Below are 23,092 nucleotides of genomic sequence, written 5' to 3' on the forward strand. Positions count from 1 at the left end.
AAGAAAAATGTATTATTATGTTTAACAATAACAGGCCCTAGACCTTGCAGATCAATCTCAATAGTTCCTACACACAGTAGGCGTATTCAAGCGTATTGTACGTCACCGATTCTTTCTGAAGTAAAGTTGTTGAAATGAATCTTCAGCCTTCGTCTTGTTGAAAATGCGTCATTTGAAGTGGGAGCTTTAGCTTGATTTGAATACATCCTTCTGGAGTCCAGATCTTTATGAAGCATTATTGTCATTCATCGCACTTATATCTTTGGTCTAAATGAGGTTTAGAAGTTCATGTCACAGTGTCTGTGTAATTGGTTACGTAAATAGTGTGAAGCGCATTCATGTAAAGTTTGAAAAGTGAGCCTTGGATGCAAAACAATGTCTGACCTCGAAGTAAAAGAGCCAAACAGGTGAAAGCCAGAACTAAAGACATCATGACATAAGATGATGGGCAAATTCTTTTCTATTTTCATGTCTAAATAGGGCATGTAAAAGTGTCATGAATCACATAGAGCCTGAAACTTAAAGATTTTCCTGCACTTTCCCCTCAAAAAATTACAGAAATTCAGTCGTGCAAATTGAAGAAATTAGGCCAGAAATATCATTTTACAATAAGGTCTCATTTGTTAGCACTAGCTCATGAGCTAACAATGAACAATATATTTTTACAGTCTTTATTAACCTTTGTTAATGTTAGTTTATAAAATGTGATGTTAGTTCACAGGGCATGATGCAACTAATGTGAACAGATACAACTTTTGATTTTAATCATGTATTAGTAAATGTCGAAATTAACATTTAACTCGGATTAATAAATGCTAAGTATTTTTCATTTTAGTTTAACTAATATAGTTAACCAGTGTTTACAAATTAATTCTTATTGTAAATTGTTACCCTAAACAAAATGTTATTTAATAATAAAAAATACAATATGATTATAATTTATATAATATTACTACTACTACTGCTAATTATTATTAGTAGTAGTAGAAGTAGTAGTAGTAGTAGTATATACGAATAATAATAATTAAAAACATGAATCATTATTAAAATTTATATATTTTATATATATATATATATATATATATATACAGTGATGGGAATAACGGCGTTATAAATAACGGCGTTACTAACGGCGTTATTTTTTTCAGTAACGAGTAATCTAACTAATTACTGCTTCCTCCATTACAACGCCGTTACCGTTACTGTCAATACAAATGCGGCGTTACTTTAATTGAGCTCACTGAAGCGGTTTTCATCCGAGTAGGCTCTCTCTCAGCCATAGGAGCTGCAAAGTTTTTTTCTCTGGTGTGTGTGTGTTTATGAGGCGCGGGACTCGACAAAAGCGAGGCGAATGCCGCGAGCGTGCTCGACAGTGCACGAGAGACCGAGTGTGTCCGAGAACGCGCTTGACAGTGCGTGACAGAGACCGAATGTGTCCGAGAACGCGCTCGACAGTGCGCGAGAGAGGCCGAGTGTGTCCGAGAACGCGCTCGACAGTGCGCGAGAGAGACCGAGTGTGTCCGAGAACGCGCTCGACAGTGCGCGACAGAGACCGAATGTGTCCGAGCATAAATACTTTATTTATAAATAAATTACACATATCAGCATTTGAATAATCTCTGTAGCATATTGGTATCATATGCAATGTTTTAATTAGTTTATATAACATAAACTCCAAAATAACCTGCAGGGAACGTTCAAACATATTTGTTTGACGGTTGTGAACACGTGCGGCAAACACGACTAGAATTTGGCTAAAATAACCTCTGATGATGACGTTCTCTGTAGGTTATAAAAATAAACCCCCAAAAGATTATATTATATTATTTATGTTGATACATTGTTCAGTATTATATTGAAAGCACTTTTTGTTAAACTTACTATTGTGAGGAAGAAAATACTTCAAGTAGTCTATACAGAATGTCTACCAGTTGTAAAGGTGTGGGAGTTTTATTTTAATTATATGCACTAGTGTATGTGTATGTATATTTTTATTAGGCTACTATTTATTTATTTTTGGTACATTTCTTAAGAAGCATCATTTATTTTTAGACTTATTTGTTGGCTAGTTGTGGTCTGTGCAATAAATATTAAAAGTTCTAAACCATCTATTGTTTTATTGTTGCACTATAGTAATGAAAATATTTTAATATTTAAGTTAATAGGTGTCTCTCACATTGTCCCACCGCAACATTAAAATAGTGTAGATTAGTGTACAATGTTTTATAATAATAAGATATTCTATTTAGTGTCAATTTCATTAATTTAACATTTCATATTGGGGGTATCCAAGAAATGTCTTATATTTAAACTTTTTTGTTTTTTTTAAGTAACGCAATAGTTACTTTCCCTGGTAATTAGTTACTTTTTTAATGATGTAATTCAGTTACTAACGCAGTTACTTTTTGTGAGAAGTAACTAGTAACTATAACTAATTACTTTTTTTAAGTAACTTGCCCAACACTGTATATATATATATATATATATTATTTGTAGTAGTAGCAGTAGTAAATTACGTTTTAGTATTATGATTATGATTATTATTATTATAAAAACAATATAAATCTACTATGACTACAAATAATAACAATTAACATGTAAATTATTAAAACAAATAATAATATTTATTATTATTATAAGACAATGTAAATCCACTAATACTGCTACTACTACTAATAATAATAAACAAAATATCAATTATTTCTAGTAAGTAGAGTAGTAATAATTTACATTTTATGTACTTTAATATTATTATTATTATTATAAAACAATCTAAATCTACTAATACTGCTACTACTACTACTACTACTAATAATAATAATAATAAATAAATAAAATATCAATTATTTCTAGTTAGTAGAGTTACATTTTATATACATTTATATTATTATTATTAAAGAGAACACGTGTGAACACCAGCCAGTGTGAACTTTGTACTGGGATCAGAGCATGGGGAACAACTAGACTTTATTTTAACTTTATTTGTCCATCCTCGTCATCAAGAGACCGTCGGTTTCAATTAGATCTTGCGCCTTTTCTTCTTTTAATCTTTATCTAAGCCACAGCAAAACAAGATATTAAATGTTTGTCATGTTAAATGACAGTATTTGTCCATGGGATTATGTTATAAATGCTTGATTTTCTTGTGTTTTGTTCTGTTTCTCCTCAGTTCCTCTACTGTGAGCTTGTGGTGTTTCAGGCCTTGTTCCTCTCAGTCAGACTCTCTGGAAGGGTTTGGTGTAAATACCTGCGAGCTCGTAGTTTGCACGTAATTGTCTCTGTAATAGGGTGTTGAGGAAATGTAGGTATATCAACTTCTAGACATCTTAATTCCTCCTCCATTGTTCACAGTTCATTTTAATAGTGTGACTCAGTCTTGCTTTTCTATACAAAAGGCAATTCCACCTTTACATGACTTCACCCTGCGAGCTGAATTAACATGGAAAGTCCTCAAATATTCTCCTTTCCAGTACGTTATGAACACGTGAGCAGTGATTTCGAGAGAGTTGCTTGACGACGGGAGCTTTTACGAGACATTAGGACGCCTGTGCGTTGACGTAAATGTATTTATTAGCCGTTTTCAGTTTATTGCACGGGTATGTCTTTTGTGATTCAACGTCTCGTTTATTTTGATTCCAATGATGAAAAAATAAAGCCAAAATAGCATTTGTGTTCATAACATTCTCACTATTCAAATCCACCTTTGCGACACAATGAATTTCCATTTACTTTAGGCTTCTAATCCCATTCAAAGTCTTCAGTCGGGAATGAAAACAATGGACTTTGTTAGCTTGTTAGTTTAACGTGTCTAGCTAATTTCTCAAAAGTGTCACGCACACAGTCGGCTCCATTAGCAACTGGAGAATTCTCCAAAAAGCCGAATCCGGGTGTGTTTGTCTTCCCCTCCATTACCTTGTCTCAGGGTGAGTTTTTGACCCCTGACCCCCTCGGACCCTCGACCCTGATCCACCTCATGGCTACGCAGACCCTCTGTGGACTTCATCAAAACCTCACGCAGTCAGTGGGACTGGATGCTGTTTGCTTTTCTCATTGTGTTGCTAGCTTTCCTGTTTGTTCTGCTCTAAAACAACACGGATGATGGAGCGTGTTTTGAGGAAGGCCCACTGGTGTTGACAGCCAAAGATTTCGCCCTGGGCGTTATGAATAAAGATTATCTTACCCATGAATGAAGAGATCAGCGGGTAACAAAAGGAGTAGTTCATCCAAAAACTGAAAATTCTGTCATCATTTACTCTCTTTCTTTCTTCAGTGGAAGAAAAACTAGTTTTGAGGGACGCTAATGCTACTCTTGTGTGGACGAAGTGTCAACGTCCAAAAAGGAAAAAGAAAAAATATTAGAGTGTCTAAACCACTCAAAAGTTGTATTAGTTGTCTTATGAAGCTATATTATAGCTTTTTGTGAGGAACAGATTAAAGCTTAAACTAAAATGTGAAATAATAGTCAGGAAAATCTTGCTTTTTAAAAATCAAACAGTTTTTTGAACCTGTTGAAGATAAAATTATAAAAAAGTTTGGATGTTTTTTGTCGAGTGTCATATTCGATGCGTCAGGCTTTTATGGCTCATAAAGTATGATATGTTGAGAATATGGAACTCTGACTCGAGGAGGGAATAAACACCTACATTTTATTCAAACTGAGCAAAAATGTGGAATTTGGTGCAAATATTATTTATATGGCAAAAAAGTAAAATGAAATTCTGATGCTTTTGATTCTCATTCTAAATCAATATCTTTTATAACAGTGTAGCTAGTAGGGGTGTAATGATACATCGTTATTATTATCGAGATATCGCGATCACAGTTTATCACGAGATAAACACAGTTGGTTATGTCGTGGAAACAGTTGAGAAAGAAAAGCGTGTGTATCAGTGTATTGGATCAGTGCATTCGCTCTAAAGTGACGACAGCCTAATATTCCTGAAGAAAATCACTCACTGACTGAATACATTTTGTAACTAAGGATTAATCTATATTTTATTTATAAAAAGAAACCATGCAGTGTTATTTTACATTCGATTTCAATTTCTGAACTTTAGGTTGCATTATTATTTGTGTTATTGCTAATTTGCTTATTGTATTACTGACTGTATTGTCTTTAATGTGTGAAATTTATATTAGTTGGTCTAGTTTATTAGGTATTTGTTCTTTAGGCTGCTGATTTTTGTTCATGGTATTCAGCTGACACATAATGTTTTGCAAAAAGACATTTTTTAAAATGTAAAATATAATTTAAATAACTTTAATTTTTTTTTTTTTTTTTTTTTTTACCATATTGGAATCGAAACTGGGAATCTATAAGAATCAGAATCAATAAGCAGAATCAGAAATGGGATTGGAATTGCTAAAATTCAAATGATACCCGACCCCAAGTATAACACACTACTTGTCTAAAATGCATAACATTTCCGCTGTCACTTGATATCTGCCAATAATATGTCTTAGTAAGATGATATTTAAATGCGTAGTTTTATGATCAAAGCAATGCAATGATGATTGAGAGATGAGCAAATAAACCTGCCTCAAACACCTGATGGATCATATTCGATACTTACATTTTTTGTGATAAAAAAAAAAAAAGATGTTTGGATAATCAAACACAAGTTTCTTCAGTCCACTGAGTGTTCATCATTTCACAGCAGAAAGACGTGAACCACGAGCTGAAGGTGCATGTTTTTACAATTATAATAATAAATGGTATTTTGCTTGCTAAAAAAAGTGTAGCTAACATTATGCAGCTATAGATAATAGCTAAAAGCTAAAAGACTATCAATAAGATGACAGAAGGCATGTAGTAGATTGTGTGCAACAGGTTTTGCAGGAAAGTTTTGATCATGTTGATAATTTAGGGGCGTTAGACATGTAGAACATTAGGCTTTATAGGGTTAAATTATTTACTGAAAACATTGCTTGACAGTCATGGTCCCCATTCACTTTCATTATATGGGAAAAGAGCAGCTTGGACATTTAGCTAAACGTCTCTTTTTGAGTTCAATGGGAGACAGACAGACATATGTGTTTAAAAAGAGTAAATTATACTATTGTCCTATTTGTGCACATAGTTTGCCTCTCTGTCATGACTTTATGTGCGTGCCTGCGAGTACACGTGTTTTTGCGGCGCTTGAGTCAGTCAGGGAGCTTTCCTGCTGTGTGTGTGTGTGTGTGTGTGTGTGTGTGTGTGTGTGTGTGTGTTTTATGGTGAAGAAGGATGTAGAGCCTGTATTAGTTTGTAAAGCTCAGTCCGAACACACAGGAGGTCTGGACCTGTTTCTATATGCTTCTTCTGCTGAGCCCAACATACATCCAGCCCTCTATAGACAGCTGTGTGTGTGTGTGTGTGTGTGTGTGTGTGTGTGTGTGTGTGTGTGTGTGTGTGTGTGTGTGTGTGTGTGTGTGTGTGTGTGTGTGTGTGTGTGTGTGTGTGTGTGTGTGTGTGTGTGTGTGTGTGTGTGTCAGAGGGGCTTAAGAATGAACACAATCCGTGCTCTGTTTTCATAAATTGTGGTATGTTTGAGCAGAAACAAATGTGTTTAATTTAGTCCTGTCTGTTCCTTCCACCATCTCTGTCTCTCTCTCTCTCTCTCTCTCTCTCTCTCTCTCTCTCTCTCTAAATTGATGTGTCGTAGCAGTGAAAAGGCCAGTTTAAATGGTAGCAGTGTGTGTTCAGCCTCTCGTAACACAAGCCCTTATTGAGGAGCTCCACGATCAGATTTACACTCGAACAAATATTTATTTTATTTTTTTCAGCCTTAGAAACGTAAGTTTCTTTAAAATCATTTTTCAAACTTAAGTCTGCGGGAGCTTAATAAACTTGTATAGTTTGTGTTGTCGACTGAGCAGGCGTGTGTAGAATGAACCCCGTTAAGTTACAACGCCTCGTCCGGTCACATCTGGACAGAGTTTGTCAGACAGTAAATTAGGCTACAGATTATATAGCAGAATTGTTCTCTAGTCTAGTGTTCAGATGTACGTAGCCGATGCACACCGAGTGTGTTTCCCTGTTTTATGTTCTTAACGTTCAGTTTTTGCATTTCTGTGATGGATCCGTTTTCCTGGATCTGTTGTTATTTTACATCAATAGCTTTAAATGTTTAACTAACAAAGTTAAGTGAGCTAACTTCTCAGAGCCGTTATAACAAACATTGTATTTTCCTTTGGCCAACTTTCATTTATGAAACTTAAAATATAACTTTCACAAAAAAGTAGCAAAAAATAAACAATGCATGTCCGCCATGAAGTAAACATTTAATTTTAATATTACATTCTTAATTTTATAAAAAGAAATGATGTAATGTAGTGACATTGTAGTGTAATGTAGTGTAATGACATTTCCACATCTACATATAATTTAGCATATTAAATTAGGGTTGTACGATATTGGATTTTTGCCGATATTTCGTTTTGGCCGATACCGATATACATGTAAACAACACCATACATGCAAGAGCTCTCTTCCAGCACAAACACACAAGTTATTACACACACATAATCAACACATTATCTGATCCTCAAGGCATATCCGCATAATGTTTCATATCGAGACGATGCCGATTATTACATTAAGCCTTTATTGGCCGATTCCGATGTTGTCCTGATAATATTGTGCATCGATAGCTTAAATATATCAGCCTAATTTACTGATTAAATCCGATATTATTATTGCCCGATGCCGATATATTGTTCATACGTACTGAGAATGCTTATTCATGCATGCGTTGTGTTATGAATTGTATTCGGACACGTATTGAAATGTAAATTGAGCTGAAAGTGTTTGTATTCACATACATGTTTCAGCCTTTAGAAGTAGACTCTGCCTCATAGCTAGTGTATACACACACACACACACACACACACACACACACACACACCCCTCAGCTGACTCAATCGGTCACTCGTTCCTCAAGCTAGAGCCTCCCCAAGAGCTATCGGTATAGTTTAATGGTCTTTATCCATCAGCCTTAAGGGTTAAAAATGTGGCCCTTCTCGTGAGCTTAGCATTTGTAGAAGAATCTGTAACGAGATATGCCAGCAGGTACTGAAACATCTCCGCACACACTGGTAATTGACTTGAACAATATGGCCGCCTGCCCTCAGCGCTGACAGAGTGCCAGCTCTCGCCAGATGCCCCGATTATTTTCTTGTGCTTCTGATTATGCGTAAGGTTTCGATTGACCTTGCGTTGTGTTCTTGAATACAATAGCTCAATTATTCCATAGCGCTCGACTCCATCAGCTCTGTCTGTCATTCTGCGAGCGTGGCGTGAATAAAAGACCTTCTATGGCAAATTCATATTCAAACTATGCTGTTATCCTTTTAATTTTTAAAAATCTTTACAGTCTCTTCTGATTCACTACTAGAGGATCGAATCAAAGCTACATTTCCTCCTTGACACAACCATGCCATAAGGACACTTTAATATGAATAAGCAAGAGCGCTGAAACAACACATTTAATATGATAACATGAGCATTAATATCAGAATTGATTATCCAAGTTTGCAGCCATTATGATTATGTTAGATATATAACTCATGCAAATCACCAGCAGAACTTGCCAGTTTAATGAATATTCACAATGCATTCATGATGATTTGGCAGGCAGTGTAATTATGTGATATTTTGTGAATGTTGCAATGATTTTAACGCACTTTAATTTGACCGTTATTTTGCTCAAGAAAGAGATGCATCTGGTTTAAACTTTAGTACACTGTAAAAATGTATTTGTCCAAGTTGTGAAGAAAAATAGATTATTGGAGTTGCAAGAAAATACCATTTCAGTCTTTCTACTTCAATATTTACATTTCAATCAATGTGTTATTCACCTTTTCTTTGTGATTATTTGTGAAATTTACTAACAAATTCTGAGTGGAAATGGTTTCAAATGGCATTTTTCACATGCTTACTAAATTAATAGTTTTTCTGAGGATTTAATGCTGTGCAACGATTAATCGCATCTAAAATACAAGTTTGTGTTTACATACTATATGTGTGTGTACTGTGTCTAATTATTTTGTAAATACACACATGTGCATATAAATATTTTATATATAAATAACTAGTGTTGCACGGTGTACCGATACTTCAAAAGTATCGCGATACTCGGAAATGAAAAACGTCACGATACCTAAATTTATCAGTATCGATACTTTAATTTTTTTTTTGAAAAAACGCCTCCCTATGGACGTCTGTGTTTTTTTCCTGACGCACGCAGCAAAGAACCTGCCGCTGTCAGTGTCATGTGACAAAACACTACAGCGAGATGGCTGCATGTGCGAGGACAAGTGGTCCACGACTCGTAGAAAAAGATGACGCGAGGAGTGACATATGGAAGTACGTTGCCTACCTTGCTCTGTTGCACGGTGCACCGATACTTCAAAAGTAAATAGGAAATGAAAAACGTCACGATTCCTTAATTTATTAGTATCATACTTCTAAGAATGACCACGTTCCAGATTTGTAAGGCCGGCGACACACTGTCTGCGTGTCGTGTCCGTTTTTATTTCGGCTCCCATGTTAACTGCCTGCGTGACACACGCGTCTGGGCGCAGCTCGAGAAGCGCGGAAAACGCGTGTATGCTATAAATAGAACCAACGCCTATTTTTCACGCGACACGCAAGCCTGTTGGAAGCGTTTCCAGGCAAAATAGAATAGGAAAAGATGTTTCTATGTCATTTTGACACGAATACATATTAATAAATGACATTTTGATGTTTGAAAGTTTTGACATAAATACAATATAAATGTAATTTAAAAAAATATTATCGATTTTCAAATATTGCACCTCTCAATACAGAACGAATTATTCTGTAGCCTATTGTTGTCTTTGCTGCTATATATTTATGTTTAACATGAAGTATAGGCCTTCCACAACTCTCTCCCCACATGTCAAATATATCACCAATGAGGCTTATCATATGTTACCAATATTAAACATTGTTTAATATAATCGCTGTTCATATTTTTATTCAAAGTTCAGAATCAAGATAAAGCTCTTATGTTTCTTATGATAAATGAGATAATGCTGCTAAATTTATCTTTTTTTTTTCCTTGAATGTCATTGCTCTAATTTATTTTTTATATTTCATATTTCATATTTTGTTCAAATGTTTAATATATCTGCTGTTCATATGTTCATTTATTAGTGTGTTATATGATTAGAATGTTGTCCCGGTTTTAAAATAAAGCACAGCAGTGATAATTGAGAGTGTTTCTCCCTTTTCAGGAAAAGTATCGAAAAAGTATCGAAATCGCAATACTTGACTTGGTATCGGTATCGAAACAATAATTTTGGTATCGTGACAACACTATAAATAACACATTTTTCTTAAATGTATACATTCATATATATAATACAAATTATATATAAATATATATACGACATGCATATATTTCTCAAATATATACATGCATGTGTGTGTATTTATATATATATATATATATATATATATATACAAAATAAATATACACAGTACACACATATATGTAAACACGAACTTTTATTTTGGATGCGATTAATCGTTGATACTGTAACTTCTTATTTCCATGCTAAAGTGTACAGATGAATGAATGAAGCATGTTCTCAATGATCGGTTGTGTTGCTTCATAGCTATGATAAACACGAGTGGTCTTCAATAGAGTGGGAAATGTGCTCTCCATGCTGTCCCGGCCCCTTTTGATGGACTGCTGGTTACCGTAAAAGCCGAATCCATCCATCAGTCCCGGTCAGACCTTGGGATCTCTCAATTGTTCGGGTTAACCCTTTGCCCCGTCTCTATGCTTCCCTTGAAACTCATAGAAACTCACATGCATCTCCGTCCGTCCTTCCTTACTAATAGTTCTTTTGTGCACAAGAGCGTGTTAAGAGGCCCGTTATAGGGCCATGTTGCCATGGAAATGTGGCAGGTTGACCTTTGACATGGTTTTTAGTGTTTTCAGGCAGTGAATGGAAGTGCAAGGAGGGCGCGCAGGTCACAATAGACGCCCGATGCGAGCGGCAGAGCCCTTGTCAAAGCCACTTAACTTCACCCAGTCCAAAAGACTCAGGGATACTTCAGACTTCAGCCATTACCCTAGTGCTAGATACATACTTCAGATACGCCTGTGGATGGTGACCTCAAGCCAAACACTTGGAGTCTATAATTGTAAGTTGACTAGCTTTAGCGTTCTGCACGGATTTGATTCATTCATGTATAAAAGGACAGGAAGGAAATGGTAAAAAGTGTGGCGTATGGTGCTCATTATGGGTGTGTGATATTGACAAAAAACGACATCTCAATATTTTATTGATAATGATAATTAGACTATTTTGCCGAGTGTGTTTTTGTGCCGGTATCTTGGACTGCCGTGGACAGCTGACTCCTAAAGTTTTTGATATATTTGACATTTTTGATATTTAATGCAGCTCAGAGGCGACATGAATGCATTTAAACCTGCAGTTACAAATGCATGAATAATGTTTTGATGTTTTAAACATAAATCATAGTATATTGATATTTAAAATGATTTTAAAAATAAAAAGTTAAAACCACCAGTAGGTGGCAGCGAGTCACTGTTAATGAGTGAGTCATTGAATCATTCATTCAACCGATTTGTTCAAAAAGTTGATTCATTCAGTAACGAAACACCGCTGTGTGTTGCTCAGAGTCAAAACAGTCCTGTGGCTTGTTTAGAACTATTTACATTGGTAAAATGGAGCAAAAACAGACAATTTTGTGTCTAAAAAGTAATCCACTTAATATTTACTTCTTGTTTATTGAACTGTTGTATTAAATCCATATCACATTTGTAATCATGCTGATATTTGGAGAGAAGAATGTCACACTTTGTGTGGTATTAACTATATTAAATGATATGCACATAAAAGACATACAGGAGCATTTTTGCCCCTTATCTTGAATTTTGGGAACATTATAAATGCAGTTTAATAGACTAAATCGTTCAGTGAAAATGCTCACACGCACAACTATACCAACCTAGACTACATCACGGAGACTATGCGTGCGCTAAATAAATCTAGATTCCGTTTTAATTAAATTAAGTTTATCAAAAATGGTGGTAATCAAAAGAATGCATAAAACTTTAACGATTTAATCCTTTAAAATATAATCAAATGAAATCAAAAATCAAAGTGCTGTATAATTTAAAATATTTTTTGATATTCCTTTCATACGATTTAAATAAACAGTTTATATTGCTGTTATTATTACTTTGAGAGGTACATTCTACAGTACAATAGTAATATTTGTCACAATAGCTTCATGTTAAACCAAACTGTTATTTTGATGGCTTGAGTTTCTGTGTTGATCTTGCAATAGTTGTATGAAATGAAATGGTGAAATGCTTGTGAAGTGACTCTCAGAATAGCTCTGGAGCTGAAGTTCATGCATTCATGTGTTCATGTGTTTTCAGCGTCTGCAGTCGCACTACGTGTGTGTAGTTGACCAAACTGAGACACGCAGAACATGTAGACTTCAGATATCAGTGGCAGTCTTTATACGCTTTAATATTCAGACACTAGTCCATATTAGGGCTAGGTATTGACACAAATTTCACAATTCGATTTCGATTCACAAGCTTGCGATTCGATGAGATTTCAATTTGATATTGAATTGATTATTTTGGATATATATCAGGTCCAGTACATGGCAAAGTTTCATGCAACTAATGCTGTAAACTATACGTGGGAGTCAGTTGGTGCTACATTACTATTATATTGAAGGTTAAAATCAACTATATATATATATATATATATATATATATATACACAAATGTCCCTACTTTTGATTTATTCATCTATTATTTAGCCAAATTCTGTGACATCCCGTGATATACAGTAAAAATATGGTTCTACAGACCCAGAAAGTGCAATATGAAAACCGTTCTGACAATCAGTCGGACCGAGTAGAAAAGTGTCCTTAGACAGGGTTATGGTGTGGAAAGTGCACATAAATAGCCTGATTGAAATGTTTCGTCTAGCCACGCTGGTAAACAGCTCACACGGCCAAAACAAGCACACCTGCATGCTGAGCGGACTCACTAATGTGGCAGAGTTTACCTGCGGGATCCAGGGAAAACGCTCTGGGATGTGGATCTATCGGCATCCCGACCGGTGAACTTATCATTAACCCTGTACCTGGCGTGCCAGCAAGTGCTCGTTTAACACTCGTCTCTGTTTACCTAAATCGCTATCATTGCTCAAGATTAATCTCTGAAGTTTGGTTGCATTCCTCAAAATCTGACAAGCATTGTGTGCCGCTTTAGTGCCGCCTAGTTCCACTGATAGTTAATCTCTCCTTCCAATTAGCATGATTGTATCTTGTTTGCTTAAGAATGATTATATAATCGTTTAATTACCCACAACACACTTAAACAAAGGAGCCCGGTTTGAAACAGGCACCGACTGTGTGGTCAGGTTGGACTAACAGTAGGTGTAAATGACTCGTATTAAGCTGATGGCATGTCCTGACAATAGGCCTTCGTGTGGGGCAGGAGTGTGTGTGTGTGTCAGATTGAGAGATGTGATTAACACTTTAACACACCGGCCACAGGGAGGCCCATTGGGTTCATCAGGGGTCCTGAATAAGTACGGGCCACACGCTGGGTTCAACTGTGCTGATGAGTAGGATCACTTTCTGTGCAGAATACAACAATGCTTATTTTTAAGGTCTAATAATATAATTATACCATTAAACGGTGGTTACTTGGCATTATTACGTGGTTCTCTAGAATTTTTGATTTTGATAAACATCTATTTCCACTAGGTTTGGGGTCTCTACTGCTCACAAGGGTGGTATTTATTTCATCAAAAATACAGTAAATATTATTTTAATCTAAAGTAACTTTTCTATGTGAATATGTTCATTTATTTCTGTGATCAAAGCTGAATTTTCTGCATCATTACTCCAGTCTTCAGTGTCACATGATCCTTCACAAATCATTCTGATATGATGATTTGATGCTCAAGATCAATTTAATGATCCTTGATGAATGAAAACGTATTAATTCCTTTAGAAAAAAATTATAAAAATCCTCCTGCCGAACTTTTGAATGATAGTGAATCTGCTTATGGTTTGACATCACTAAAATGTTATGCAAATGCTGTTTACAAAACACTGTAAAACCAGCTAAATGCTTTATTTTTCTCTTATGTACCTTTTTAAAGTCATTTTTATGTAAAGCACTTTGCATTGCCATTGTATATTAAAGTGTGCTATTTAAATAAACTTACAAGTAAACTTACACTATTGTCTCATATTATACAAATTAAAAGAAGCTAAAATTATTGGTAACACTTTACAATAAGGTTCATTATTTAACATGAACTTAGAATGAACATTACTTCCACAGCATTTATTAATCTTAGTTAATATTTCAACATTTACTGATACGTTATTTAAATCAAAGGTTGCATTTGTTAACAGTTAATGTACTGTGAACTAACGTGAACAAACAAGGAACAGCTGTATTTTTATTAACTAATATTAACAAAGATTAATAAATACTGTAACAAATATATTGCTCATTGTTAGTTCATGTTAGTTAATACATTATCTAATGTTAACTAATGAACCGTATTGTGAAATGTTTCCAAATTATTTAAGGGTGATGATAAAATTCGCATTTAGACTGAAGTTTTTAGCCTAAAAACTTTCCGAAGCGAGCGGATTTGGAGATTTTTGTTGGTCATTGAGTTTAGATGTTCAAACAAAACACTGTACAAACAGCTAAATGGTTTCTCTCCTATATGTAAAGCACTTTGCATTGCCATTGTGTATGAAATTGGGCTGTTTAGCCACTATTGTCATGTATTATAAACATTTAAAAATGTTTTCTCTTATATTTGAAATCTTAATTTTTCTCTTATGTACCTTTTTTCAAAAGTCATTATGTAAAGCACTTACATTTACATGTACATTTAGTCATTTAGCAAACGCTTTTGTCCAAAGCGACTTAAGCGAGTCATCGTGAAGAGGCAAAAACAGCGCAAGAAGTGCTCAAAATACGAAGTTCAGGCATTGTTCAGAGTAGCATAAAACTTTGCATTGCCATCATGTATAAAAGTGTGCTATTTAAATAATCGTACCTAGCCACTATTGTCATATATTATAAAAATGTGTGCATTAAGAAGCTAAAATTACTAAAGGATGATGATTAAACAGACTCCATGCATTTAGACGGAACTTTTTAGCCTAAAAACTTTGGGCACAGATCTCTCTGGAGCGAGTGAAAGCGTGTCATCCCCTCATTACCTCGACAGCGGCACTGTGAGTTTGTCAGGCCCGGGTCTATTTGGGTGCCGTTGGCAGACGATCCGCTTTCCCTCAGTAACAAACGTCCCTCACATCTGCCTCCCAGCATCCCTGGCAGCGTTGCCTCGTCTCCCGAGCTGACAAAGAAAGTCCATGAGAGAGCCCAACAATTGGACCCTGGCGCTGGCACCTCGCGGGCCCTGGAGCACATGCCGTATTCTCTCTGTTCCCCAAACCAAAGGGCCCGTGTTGGCTTTTCTCTGGGACGTTCTCAACCACCTTTTGTGGCATCTGTGTTCTCATTAGGAGAGCGCTCGACTGATGTTCGGCTGAGCGCTGGAGGCCGAGAGCTTCGAGAGGAGAGAGAAGTGGATCAGATAGCTGGAGGAGGATGGTTTATTACGAGAGAGGCCTAGTTTTGAAGCTGAGAGACTCGATGTGGAATGAGGAACCGGGGAGACACTACAGCTACAGCTTTAGGCACAATGTACAGTCTCTTTAACCCTTGTGCATCAATTAAGAAAAGTTGCATATGGGTACAAAGTGGACAAAAATGTCTGTGTCAAAAAACTGTCATAAAAATGTGAAAGAGCACAGACTTAAGTTTGGTCTAATTTTAAAGAAGATTATTGCTGAAAATAATCCCCCCCCCCCCCCCCCCCCCCCCAAAAAAAAGAAGTTATTTAGGTTTAAGTTTATGAAAATTATTTATGAACATTATTTTATATAAAACATATATTTATGAAACAAGTTGAACTCTAAAACGGCTAGAAAATCAAAGCCATAAATCTAAATAAGTTGTGTTCCAAATTTGAGTTTGACAATCTGTGTAGAAACTGAACGCAATGTCAGCAAAAGGTTTTTACATTTGTAGTAATGATGATGATAAATAATAACAGTTGTAAATACATTTGATTTTATATAGTAGATTTTAAAACACAGGCTCTCTTTACAGAGCCATAATATAATATAATACAACATAATCTATAATATGGTTTATTATAATATAAAAAAGTATTATTATCACTAAACATTTGTTTCACCTTGTGATAGTTTGTTACGTATATTCAGTAAATGATTACATTTGTGATGATGATGATGATGATGATGATGATAAATAATAACCGTAGTAAATAGATTTGTTTTTATATAGTAGAGTAGATAAACATGCTGGCTTTACAGAGCCATAATATAATGTTATATTATGTTGTACTATTATATTATATTATATTATATTATATTATATTATATTATATTATATTATATTATATTATATTATAATGCAACATAATATAACATTTGTAATATAGTTTATTATACAATAAAAAATAATTATCACTATACATTTTCTTTTTTACACCTTGTGATATAGTTTATGTAACACATTCAATTTATCGTTACATTTGTAATGATGATGATGGTGACAGTGATAATAATGATAATAATAATAATAATGGTAGTAAATACTTTAAATTTTTTATACAGATTGTTAAATTCAAGCTTGCTTTACAGAGCCAAAATGTAATATAAAAATTAATAATAATAGTCACTACAAACAATTCTTCCACCTTGTAATATGGTTAGTTTAGCACATATATCCAGTTAATAAATAATTAATAAGTATAGTAAATATATTTGATTTTATATTGTAGATGTTTAACTCAAGTAAAAGCAATACAGAGCCAAAGAATATAATATAATACAGTGTAATATAATACAAAAAATTATAATCACTATAAACAATTCCTAGACCTTGTAATATAGTTTGTGTAACAGATTTGTGATAATAATAATTACAGTAGTAAATACATTTGATTTAATGTACTATATTGTAAAATTCAAGCTTGCTTTACAGAGCCAAGATATAATATAATATGTATAAAAAAATTCTAAATATAATCATAATTAACAGTTTTTCTACCGTGTATAAGTAGTTTGTGTAACCGTGTATAAATGCCATTGGTTGCCGATTTTAAAGCCAAAACTCCATTTTATAATGTTTTAGTTGTGTAATAGAAACAGTGCCTGTTGTGTATTGCTAGATTTTTCCTCAAGGTATTTGATAACGTGTTACGATCATGTTTAAATTGTCTCAACGCAGTGTTTGTTTGCGACGCTCCTCCTTTCGCTCTCGATTTCATGCCAGGTCTGTCTTGTTTTAAGGGCACCTGCATCACATTAGCACAGCGCCTGAAGTGGACTGTAAAAGGTAATTGGCAAATTGAGTTTATGTGTGTGTTTCCAGTCCCATGTCATTGTAAACACTCACTGCAGGATTGCAGCGCAGAAATGCTCCACGTTCTCAGTCCGCCCAGAGCAGTTTTCCGCTTGTAAGCAGCCTTGTGTTTCTGTCGGAGTTCTGCTGACCAGCACCAGAGGTTTTCCCTTCTCTCTCTCTCTCTCGCTGCGAGCCAACTCGAGGACAGGTTTAGTGGGCCAGGGTCTGACCACAGCGGCACCAGTGTTTAGATAGAGCTGAAGTGCTAAACGGACCGGATGCCAGCGTGAAACAGAGACAGGAATTGTGTTTTTCGGGCTGAGCTGTTGAAAAATGTCTGTAAAGACCCAAAAAAGGGAGAAAATAAATAGTTTTAGTTGAAGATGGGAGTGAACTGGTGATGTTGGGTGGTGAAGGTTTTGCTCATCTCGTCTGGACACATTCCTAGTAGGGCTGGGATCTCCCGATTCAATACTATCACGATACTTGGGTGCCGATACAATATATTTTGTGATATTATTTCCATTATTATTTTTTTTTTTTAAGAATTGTGATTCTACAAGTATTGTGATTCGATATTTTAATTTTTTTTTAACACTAGACCATCGGGAAAAGCTAAATCATACACGTAGACTGTACATGATGTATAAGATGAATCATATTTACAAAAACAAATCACATCTTTGAGTTTTATTCAGAAGCGTCATACAGCACTACATACTCTTGAATAAATGATTCAATAACAAATAAATGTTTTAACAGTCACTTGTCGCCACCTACTGGCGGAACAAGGTAATCAATAAATGCGTTATTTTAAGCGCCAAGTTTCTATCAAAAGCTGATTTTGATCGCTACTGTGGACATCAATGTTCATATTTGAACTTTAAACTTTTATCCAAGTACTTCTATGATCATGTATAGCGGAGGATGTTTTACTTCCTGGTGGGTAGTCTAAACTATTGGTCCTCCTAATTGTCAATCATTCTGGTGAATCAATCAAACTTTTCAAAAAGTGGAGAGGGCGGGTCTTATCTAAAATTTGGAAAGATCCTCCGCTATACCTTTAATATATATATATATATATGAGTAGTGCGAGGGCTTTTCACTGCTTTCAGTCTCACGTCTCTTCCTTCATAGGGATATTACGTCACTAAACACTCATAGATAACGACACATTTCATCCTCTGTTGGAATGAAAGGGGCTAACTTCTGTCAAACTCGTCCTCGTCTAATAAGCAAGGACAAAAATAAAGCAAGTGAATTTGAATAAATATCGATTCTAGAATAACAAAAAAAGATTTGCGAATAAAAAATAAATAATTTGTGATAGCTAGGTGAATCGATTTTTTTTTTCTCCCAGCCCTAATTCCCAGTGCTCTCGGAAACACCAGAGTCAACGGCAGCCATCCCACTCTCAGAAGAACAGGTTCTATATGGAACCTTCAATAGTTCCGTCCGGCGCTTCATATATAGAACCTTCCGGGAGTTCCATCATGGAATCATTTAATGAATTTCGTTTGAATTATTTTTTCATTTTAATTAAATTGTGTGAATAAAGCAGCTTGTAAATGTCCATTATCACTAGAATAAATGGAAATAATCCGTTTAACGTGAAAGTATTAGGCTATGCAATCATTTAAGACATTTCTCCTCATATAGAACCTTTTTGGCATAAAGCGTTGAGTCAAGAACCCTAGAGTTCTACATTGAACACCGCTGAACCTTTTTTCTAGTAGTTCAGAAATACTGAAACTATCAGTTCTATTCAGTTAAATTTACATTTATTTGTATGGCGCTTTTCACAATACATGTATAGATTCAGTTTGGCGTGATCTGTTATCAGAGGTGTTAAAGTCATGTCCATGTGTCTGAAATGTACAGTTCTGAGATAATGCAGATCATGCAGTTAGCTCACATCATGTGTTCATTTAGCCAGGAACAAGGAGCTCATTTAAGCAATTATTATAAGTTGTGAACATAATGATTACAAATTTGGCTCTTTCACACAAAATTCAATAGAAAATGACCATATTAACATCATTAATACATATCTCTGTTCTATTGTGTGGGATTCAACCCTTATTTTTTCTCTTTACTGTCGTAATCTTTAATCCAAATATATATTGTTCTCCATCTCTGAAACATTTTTTTTCTTTACCCATAATATCACAGCCTTCTGCCACTTCTCTGTTTCATTAAATAAATATTAAATAATATTAAATAAAAAAAAATGACCAGATGTTAAAAATATGTATTTATTCATTTGTTTGTAAAACATATTTAAAACATATCTTACGTTTAAAAAAATGACCAAATATTACGTGTTAAATATTGATTGATTGATTGATTGGTCAATTGATGGAAAATGTCACTATGGAAATACGTTTTTTTTTTTTTTTTTTTTACAAAACATATGTTTTTAGTTTTAAGAATGTAGCATTTTGTGTCGAATCAATGCAAAATGTTGTTTAAAGCACTGGTAATGATCAGAGACAGATCTAGGGAGCTTTACTGGACCGAGGCATCTTTACTGGAAGCCGCTGTAATGTTCACAATACTTTTTATGACTTGATATGTAGATCTGTGTGTGTTTATATCTTGGCCTGGACTCCTGTAGTGGGATAACACACGGCCAACTAAAGAGAGTAATAATGGTGGCCTTCTGTTTCTCTTTAGTCCAGGATTCAGTGTGTGTGTGTGTGTGTGTGTGTGTGTGTGTGTGTGGCAGGGGATAGTAGGGGAGAAGACTGATGTCGACCCCAAGAGTTTCCTCTGTTGTGGATGGGAACGAGGGGCCCGATCGCCCCCCCGACTCACCCAGCTGTCAGGAAACAATACCCTTGGCCTGCTCAGACAAAACCCATTCCTGAAAATGTTTTTTTCCCCTTTTCTCTGTCGCTCCCGCTCCCTCCCCTCTTCCTTTTGTGTCTATAATGTCTTTTCCATTTTTAACCATAGCCGTGTAAACTTCCTTCCTATGATCGCTCCGATTGAAAGCAAGGTCGAAGATGTAAAAGTGGAGCAGACCCCACATTAATTCATTAGCGGCACGGATGAGGATTCGTATTTTCCGGCTGGATTTGAGCCAGTTTATTGAATCCAAAGATCATATTTCCTTCATATTAACGTGTTGAGCTGGTGGATGGGAGAGTTCGTCTTGACCAAGTCAGATGCTGATTGCGCAAACAATGTGGATAATTAGCCAATAAGCATTAAGAAGAAACACAATTGGTTTGATTTTTTTATTTAGAGAGGCCATCATCCAATCAGTGTGCAGCGAGCTGTTTTTTGTGTGTGTGTATTTTGCATATAACCATTAACCACACATAATGCAATAAATGTATTTTTTTGTTTTTAACAGCTTTGACTGCAATAGGACATTTTGTCATGAAATTGCTAAAAATGTGCATAAAATGTATATTTTTTTATTAGGGTTGAAAGATATATCACACCATTTATGATATTTACCAAATATAAATATGCATATTTCATATTTTCAATTATAAAGTGAATCCTAAATAAAATTGTAGCATTTAAAACTATAATTTTTTTTAAATGTATTATTTATTTATTTTTAATATTAGGCATTTATCAGTTATGATATTTATCAAAAAATAATTTTCACCTTATTGTTGGCATTGCAACTTCTGGCTTTATTAATGTAATAATTTATTAATTTAGATTTATTAATTTAATAATTTATTAAAGTAAAAAAAAAAAGTTTTGCACGAGAATACTATTTTAGTCTTTCTAATTTAAAGTTGTATGTGTCACATGCCATTTCCCTGTAATTATTTGTGAAATTTACTAGCAATTTCTCAGTGAACGTTGTTTCAAAGTAAATCCTGCACATTTTTCTCCCAGTGTACCGGATTTGTAAGAAAGCAAACAGGATCTGCTTTTATTTCCTGCTGACTTTAAACACTAGTATGAGAATATTAGCTCTAACTAAATGTGTTTTAATAAATGATAAATTCTTGAGCAGCCTAAAGAAATCTGTGCACATGAAAATCTGCAGTATCCGGCAGTTAAAACTGATATATAAACCAGATGTCTGAGCCGAGCTCCACGGAGACTTCAGCTATGACCATAAGACCAAATGGAGCAAAACAAGAAGATCTGAACACAACCTCTGCATTCATTACAAACCGCATTGTGCTTTAGTGATTATCAGCGCACCTGTTTGGCCCACGGTGGAATACACACACAAACACACACACACACACACGAAGAGATCGGGATGGTGTTTGCGCTTGTCCTGATAGTGGAAGTGATACAGGGAGAGGTCAAAAGTGCAGGGATATTCACTTGAGTATTATATATGTGGCTGTGTTTTTACCACGGTCCAGCTTTCCCACCTCTCTCCATGGGATTTCCTCTCAGCTGTCCCCTACACACACACACACACACACACACACACACTCTCTCTCTCTCTCGATAGACTCCCACAGCTGGGCTCTGGGAGGAACGCATTCTCCGACAAACACAGATTTCACACTCTCACTGTCTCTCCGTTTAACACACACACACACACACACACACACACACACACACGTACAAGATACAGACACAGGTGCCTGCCAGAAGAATTGCTCTCCGCTGACCGTTCGACTTATTTATGACCCTCTGAGAGGCAGATCTCATGCTGGAAGATTCTGTTAAGTCTCTTTTCACATTGACATTTTGTTTCACTCATTCAATCACAGTTAGTCATCAGAAAAAACCTGTCTAGACACACACACACACACACACACACACACACACACACACACACACAGACTGCTCTGTTTTATAAGGTGCTTTTGTCAACAGGTCTGACAAAACGTGTTGGTTAACTTTGCCACCCACTGAGGTGAAGCTTCTGCACCTGTTTGTGCCAGAACTTTTCCATTGAGCTTTAAAGTAGGGAAGTCAAAATGGACAATTCTTTTATGGGATATTGCAGGATTTATTATAAATGATTTATCTGTGCACGTTAATATTGTTTTAAATTGATGTTTCTGGTAATCTTGAATCAGAATAAGTTCCTCTTGCAGCTTCTCTTCTCTGATGACGAGGGCGGGGCAATAACCTGTCAATCACATGAGATCAGCCAATAGCAAACCACAACCATCCAATCAAGCCCCGCCCACATTTGTTCTTGTTCCACATTCGGGCTTGTTCTTGTTTCACTCGGATATACGGCACAATAGGAAAGAAAAGTCTAGAGCAACTTCTGTTTCATGGCGACTTTAAAAGGAAGATGTGAATTAAAACACAGTATTGCTGTCTAATCTGACTTTTTGTTTTTGTTTTTCACAGTATTTGCATATGAAATGGCCTCTTCTGGATGTTCCAGGCACAGCAGCACTCAAAGACTCACGATCACCTACTCCAGGACACTTAGTGAGTACCACACACACACACACGCACACAGCGGCCAAAGAAAGTATTCAGACACTTCAGCATGTTATTGCATCAGATGGAAAAATCTAAAACTAACAGGCATTTATTGTACAGACAGAATTTCACAAAAACTTTGGTTGGTTTTCAATAATGCAACAAATATGAAATACTGTTTGAAAATAAGAACTTGAAAAATTCAGCACTTTCTGGTTGTCAAACTTAGT

General features: G+C 35.4%; 1 protein-coding gene across 1 annotated transcript in view; it reads left to right on the top strand.

The window, feature by feature from the left end:
* Nucleotides 1-23,092, top strand: part of tcf7l1b (transcription factor 7 like 1b) — a 75,615-nt gene that overhangs the window by 22,916 nt on the left and 29,607 nt on the right. The window contains exon 4 of the mRNA XM_082188743.1: nt 22,785-22,868. Within this exon, the coding sequence (XP_082044869.1) occupies nt 22,785-22,868 (84 nt within the window). The remainder of the gene's footprint in view (nt 1-22,784; nt 22,869-23,092) is intronic.

The sequence above is a fragment of the Leuciscus leuciscus genome (genome assembly GCF_965113295.1).
Source record: "Leuciscus leuciscus genome assembly, chromosome: 13".
Lineage (NCBI taxonomy): Eukaryota > Metazoa > Chordata > Actinopteri > Cypriniformes > Leuciscidae > Leuciscus > Leuciscus leuciscus.